At 45.8% G+C, this 6,821-nt stretch overlaps 2 protein-coding genes across 2 annotated transcripts; both read left to right on the forward strand.

The window, feature by feature from the left end:
* The first annotated feature begins 970 nt into the window (after positions 1–970).
* LOC119391407 (uncharacterized) lies at positions 971–2,257 on the forward strand. Its single transcript, XM_037659091.1, has one exon. The coding sequence runs from the start codon at positions 971–973 to the stop codon at positions 2,255–2,257; it is 1,287 nt and encodes a 428-aa protein (XP_037515019.1).
* Positions 2,258–4,807: 2,550 nt separating this feature from the next.
* LOC119390447 (uncharacterized) lies at positions 4,808–5,557 on the forward strand (the record flags this gene model as incomplete). The annotated part of the gene is made up of 1 exon (XM_037658069.2): positions 4,808–5,557. A coding segment is annotated over exon 1 (750 nt), but the record flags the coding sequence as incomplete, so codon positions are not given.
* Between the last annotated feature and the right edge of the window lie 1,264 nt (positions 5,558–6,821).

A 6,821-nucleotide genomic window follows, 5' to 3' on the forward strand; every position in this document is an offset into this window, starting at 1 on the left:
TAGGTCTTCTTGGCCAAATTTGAACGGCATCCGTCGCGTGGAAGTTATTTTAATTCGATGTCAAACAGCGTAGGAGAAAAAAACAAAAAATCGGCTGCCCTGCAACATCGACACTAGTGCTACGTGTTCGGTGTGATACATTGCACAAAAATCACCCTGAGTGACGATACGCTAATAACAATGACGTCGACGATCTCTGAGTGTGTTTGGAGCCGACTGCCAGCCATGCTTTCACACTCTTTGCTGTGTCGAAGCGTGCGGCGTGCGTTTGCGGGGCGCACATGCACAATACGACGACTGGCACCCGGCGAGGCCTATTGTTCCGCACCCCTCTCGCTTTGTTGTCGGGCTGCTCTCGAGGTAGTTTTCGTGAGGGGTCACGCGCTTAACAGGTTTAACCCATACCGAGGCACCCACATACTTTCAATCTCTACCGCGCGCGGGGCCCCGATTTGAAAACCGCGCTTTCTACGTCACCACAGCTTGAGTGCACGTGGTCTTTGACGCTCCCCGCATGGGTCGCTAGTTTCTTGTGGTTTTTAGGCGGGCGTTTTGAAGTGACGCTAAAATGGTCACAATTAACTACGCTAGAATTAGTGATACGATACGCTAGAGCATTTACGATTTAACTTAGGGATTACCAGACCCAAAGCTACAAATTACAGTAAAAAAGTCACCAACAAAAATTTTGCTGTCAGGGGTCCTTTAAGGGAATACACGCAGTAATGTGTGTGCCTTTTGTAATGGGTGGCTGTCTTTAAAGCACCAAGTCGTTATGATATTGACGTGGTGTGACGCCCGATGGCAATGTACGCTTGTACCACGCAATATTACTGCCATATTACATCTCGTACTGTAACACCTGTATACAGGACGCGTATTTTTGGGAAGCATCAAAGTTACTTTCAGTGCAGCTCCAAGCAGAGGCGTGGCGAAGACGAAGACGACGTTCCGAACGGTTGCGTCTTTCATGTTCTCCGCTTCAAAGGATTCATCGGCCTTAGGCCGAGGTGCTGCTCAGGCCTCAGCTAGCAGTAATGACTACCGTGTTGTGCTTCCCCGCCTGCCTTCCGGTAAGCTGGTCGTCAACTCCGTTTTTCTACATGCAGACTTAGCTGGTCGCCCATACCGGGCTCAGGACTTCAGAGACGCCCTTCGGGATGTCATCGACATAAAGGAAATCAGTTCTATAGGCCAGTTTCAAATGTCACACGTGTGGATGGTGACGTGCAAGTCAACGCTAACGAAAACAAAGCTTGTGACACGTAGTGAACTCTTCGTAAAAAGCCGGCGATGCCTTGTAATCGACCCGGAACCCACAGAAGTGAAGATGAAGCTTCTATGGCTTCCCGAACATTTGGAGGATGCCTACATTCGAGAGGCGCTACAGGCTTTCGGGAAAGTCAGGACAATAACAATGGAAAACTGGAAAGTGGCAGACATGGAAGAAATGCGGACTCTTAATCGTGATGTGGTATTGTCCCTCGCCGATGGAGTTCGAGTGGGTGACATTCCACACCTTCTTACTGTCTGTGGAGTTCAGAGCCTCATACTGATTCCTGGTCGCCCGCCACTTTGTCTACGTTGTAACAAAGTTGGACACATCCGTCGCAACTGCAGAACTCCCCGCTGCGATGACTGTCGACGCTTCGGTCATGCCACCGAGGACTGCGTGGTGACGTACGCTAACAAATTACGCCAACGCACGCAGCAACAAGAGGATAGTTTACAAGAACATATTATGGATGCCACGGAGGTTTTGGATGCGACAGGCGACTCTCCGGCTACAACCGATGCGGATGGATTGAGCAAAATGCCCCCTGAAGGCGCGCGAAAATTGCACCCTGATACGGCTGCGGGAAGTGCCACGTGCGAAGTAACAAGAGACCCATCCAAACAGCAGCCCAAAGGTAACGTTGAGCAGCCTGAGGCAAAGGAGGTAGTCCCTGCGAAGAAGGCGGTTGAAGATATTCCACTTGCTTGTTCTTCAGTTCCTCAGCAGCCTTTTCACCACGGTGCAGTGTCAGAAGACGACATGCAAGGTTCTCCTGAGGCTACAATTCCTAAGCGACGCGCGACGTCCTACAGTTCGGAATCCAGCAAGGACAGCGACACTGCGAGTGTGAATAGGAAACCACGCCGTCGGCGAACTTCCAAGCACAAAGGGAAATGTCGGAGGTCACGGTCTAGGAGGCCTGGTGGAGGTTCAAGGGAAGCTTCACCGTCGTCCTCCAGGACTGACCACATGGGACAATAAGCATAACTGTAGGTAACCATCATGGCGCACTCCGAGCGACTCAACTTTGCGACTTTGAATGTACGTGGTCTTAGGTCTTCGCAGAAACAGGCGCAGCTCCGTAGACTTATCGCACGAAAGCGCCTCGACTTTGTCGCCATTCAGGAGACAAAGATCGAGAGTGACGAAGAGACTGAGAGGGCCTTACGCCCTTTCCTGTGTGACTATAATGTTTGTGTTTCACATGCAAACGGTTTATCTGCGGGCTGTTGGTTGTTTCTGCGAAAAGGCCTACCCTGTTCAGCCATTACTACCCGTGTCGATAACGAAGGCAGATATATCTGCTGTGACTTTGTATTGCAAGGGGTGCCATGGCGAATCATTAACCTATATGCGTTTAATGAGGTTTCACAGCGCCTTGATTTATTCAACAATTTATCTGGCCTAATTGTTTCTGATCGATGTACTGTGTTAATGGGAGATTTCAACTGTGTGTGTGATCCTAACGACCGCAGCAATCCTGATAGTCGACGAGATAAGAGTGGCGAGCTTTTGTCTGACATTGTAGCTAACGCAGGGCTTATTGACATAGATGCTTCGGGTCACGTAACTGCGTATACCAGATTACAGGGAGGCTCTTGTGCTCGCCTTGATCGGATTTACGTGTCATCATCACTTATCTCTCGTGAATGGTCATGCAACACTGAACCGGTTTCGTTCTCAGATCATTGCATTGTTATTGGACAAATGGGTGCCAACCGCCGAAATCAATTCCGACCACAATGGGCGCTCTGGAAGATAAACTCAGAGCTTCTACGCGATCAGGAATTTATTTATCGAGTTAGAGCGGCGAAAATGAAATCGTTTTCTATGGGGTTGCATATATTCGCTGCTTGGGAATTGTTTAAACAAGAGGTTCGCTCAATAGCCATCGAGATTGGGTCTGTGAAATCTTACTGCAGGAAGAATGAGGAAAAGACACTTCTTAAAAGCCTCTGTAACTTGTATGAGATGGAATGTGAAAAGCCAGGCGAGTACACCAATGACATCGAAAACATTAAGTGTCAACTACAACATTATGAGACTATCCGCTACAGAGGGGCACGTGTTCGATCACGAAACAGGCGGACACTAAATTCTGAGCAACCGACACGTCAAGCTCTGCTAGATGAACGTAATCATGCTAATTCTAAAGCAATTCCTGATCTATATGCTAACGGAACTCTGATAACAAACACAACAGACATAATTTTTCAGTTTGAAAGGTACTATGAAGCTTTGTTTAGTGCCATTTCATGCGATTCGGATGTCGACCTAAAGGCTACTTTTGTTTCTCTTTTGAACCCATTGAATGACGATGATTGTGCTGCCATGAACAGTCCAATTACAATACAGGAAATTGAACAGGCAATAGATCAGCTACCTTTATCGAAGACACCTGGCCCTGATGGAATTTCAGCCGAGTTTTACAAAACGTTTAAAACTACTCTTTCTCCGATTTTGCTGGATATCTTCAAAACAAGCTATGACATGGAGACGCTCCCACGGTCTTTCTGTAAAAGTCATACGGTCTTGATACCAAAAAGCTCTGATAAAGAAAAACTGCGTAGTGTTGAGGGTTACAGACCAATATCGTTATCAAATGCTGATTACAAAATCTTTGCGAAAGTCCTATCAAATCGGTTGCAATTTGCGATGTCGCTTCTTATTGGTCCTCATCAGACATGTGGAATTAGAGGTCGCTCCATACAAAATAATATACACGTCATGCGTACAGTTCTTCAGTACTGCTACAGTTGTCAAAAACAGCTGGCAATGTTGCAGGTAGACCTCGCAAAAGCTTTTGATCGTGTGAGCCATTCATTTCTTTTTTCTCTCCTTGAACATGTCAATATTGGTTCCATAGTACTTAACGGAGTCAGACTTTGTTATAACGATTCTTCGACTCGTCTAATTGTTAATGGTCACCTTTCAAAATCAGTTGCTATTGGCTCGTCTGTAAAGCAAGGATGCCCAATGTCACCACTTTTGTTTGCCCTTTATCTTGAACCACTGTGTTTGAGCATAGTACAATCGAGTCGTATCCGAGGATTCAGTATATTAGGCAATGAAGTTAAAATATTAGCTTATGCAGATGATGTAGCGATCATTTGCACCGATAAACCAAGTGTTGAAAATGCGATATCTGAAATTGAGAAATTTGGCATTGTTTCTGGAGCTCGTTTAAACTCCTCAAAAAGTTTAGGATTATGGTTTGGCTCATGGGGCAGTACGCCGAACCAGTTTGCAGGGGTTAACTGGACTCGCATTCCACCAAAGTACCTTGGTGTACCACTAGATGCGTATAGATTCAGTGCACGCTATTGGAAAGAACGTGTCCCTTTGATTGAACGGCAGGCCCAGGCATTTGTTCCATATCGCCTTTCCATTTTTGGGAGAGCCGAAGCTTGTAATACTTTTTTAGCAACAAAGCTTTACTATGTGCTGCAGCTTATTCATTGTGCTAGGTCTTGCGTGCAACGCTTCCATCGTATATTTGCAACGTTCATATGGTCTTCGACTTTTGAACCCATGCGTCGTGACAACATTTTCAGACAAGTTAGTGACGGTGGTTTGGGTTTAATACATTTGTATCTATGGCAAACAGTTTCACGCTTCTTCTTTTTCCGTGACAATTCCCATCCCATCATTCGTTCGTTCTTGCAAGTTAACTTTGTTAATTGTTTCCCTGACTTGGTTGTTTCCTCAAACTTCTCCGCACGCCCATGCCTGTGGGGATTTATGGAGGAAGTTTACTCTGCTGTTCGATTTCTTAAAGCCCGATTTTCAACAGAATATTTGTATACTGTATCACGCAAAACACTATATAAGGACTTAATATCTATGCTCTTCCCACCTCCGCTGTACCGATCATCATATTTTGATCTTCCAGGCCATGATGTGTTGAAACGAGTGCAAAAAATGTATATATCTCCCAATTCAAAAACATTCTTCTATAAACTCCATTCTGAAACACTCCCCGTAAAAACATGGTTACAAAGAAAAGGCATTTTTGTATCCTCGGTCAACTGCCGTCTCTGTGATGTACCTGAAACAATAGAGCATTGCTTCGTGAGCTGCAAAGATGCGATTCTTTTCTGGGATGTCCTTCAGCGAACTCTGCAGAAAGAATTTGAAATTAATTCGTACACTATTCGTTATTTGATGCCAACACCTCTTGATGAAGTGCCGTACGATATGTTCCTTGTTATTGGTATGCACAGTTTGTGGAAGACGCGAATGCAGGACCGTAACGCAGAGCCGATCACCTCGTCACGTATACATTTCACCCGAATGGTTATTAATTTAAAAGAAGTTTACGACGAACTTGATTTCAGACCGGACTGGTACACAATATTGGCGAGGTGCTTAGCCTCGCCACCTTTTCTGTGCAACACCTGATGAAGAACTCTCCCTGGAATGAAGGACTATAAGTTAGTCTTCCAGTTTTGTGGAAGTGCTTGTACTTTCATTGTCGCTAAGTGTCTGTAGTAGTGTAACTCTACTGTTGTGATACTGTGTACTATTTTCATACGCATTCTATTAAATACCATGATCAAAAAAAAAAAAAAGAGGCGTGGCTGTGTGGTAGAACACCTGCTTGCCACGCAGACGGCCTGGGTTCGATTCTCACTCGGACCCAACATTTTTATTATTTATTTTATTTGCAGCTTTTTCGATTTTTCGGTCACGGACAAGATGATGATTTTTCGCTCACAACCAACGGTGCCGGCGCCGACGCCGACGGCGGAATTTCTGCGATACGAGCTCTTTAACGCTATCGCGTAAAAATCTGCCGAGTTTAACGCACATCAGACGCCGGATCTGTCGACCCAGTACGACAAAACATCATTCCGACTGCTGCACCAGCACGTCGGACGTGGAATCCGACGCAAGATCATACTGTGTGTATCGCACTTTATGCACTCAAGCATGAGTCCTGCATGGGAAGTTAAATGCCGTGGAAAATTATCATATAACTCGTGGACAACTTTTCTTGGCAATGAAAGAAAGGCTACGGGGGCGGAGCTACTGCACATGTACTTCCGCGAAGTAGTCCGGTTCGGCGCGCGTTTCGAAATTAGTTTTGGTTTGTGAACCTTCCGTATCTCCTGTGACGGCCATTTGATTATTCGAGCGGCCATCACAGTCTTAGACAGCCATTTGAGCGAGTCGTCGGAAAAGCTGGAGGATGACGAGAGCTCACCTGAAGATGAAGACGCCATTTTGGCTGTGAGGTGCACGTAAAAGGTGCGACGTTTTCACACACTGTAGCCTTCCCTTCATTGCCAAGAAAAGTTAAAGGGACCGACAACTGGCCAGAACGGGTGATTAGATCCTGGTGGAAATGAAAAGGCCGTGAATTATAGTGACAGATTCCAGAATACTTTCCGCGATCTGAGTACGATTTATATTTTTAAATCGCGTTTAAAAGTAACAAAAACCGGTATGTCGCGCAGCCTAGCGCGAGCGCCATGAACCAGACGTATGCAGTCTTAAGCACTTTGTTGTACCTAGTCCAATGCTTTTACACGCACCAGAACGA

This window comes from Rhipicephalus sanguineus, chromosome 4, assembly GCF_013339695.2.
Source record: "Rhipicephalus sanguineus isolate Rsan-2018 chromosome 4, BIME_Rsan_1.4, whole genome shotgun sequence".
Taxonomy (NCBI): Eukaryota; Metazoa; Arthropoda; class Arachnida; order Ixodida; family Ixodidae; genus Rhipicephalus; species Rhipicephalus sanguineus.

Excerpts from the sequence above, each read along its gene's own strand:
- LOC119391407 (XM_037659091.1), top strand. The coding sequence starts at position 971 with ATGTTCTCCGCTTCAAAGGATTCATCGGCCTTAGGCCGAGGTGCTGCT.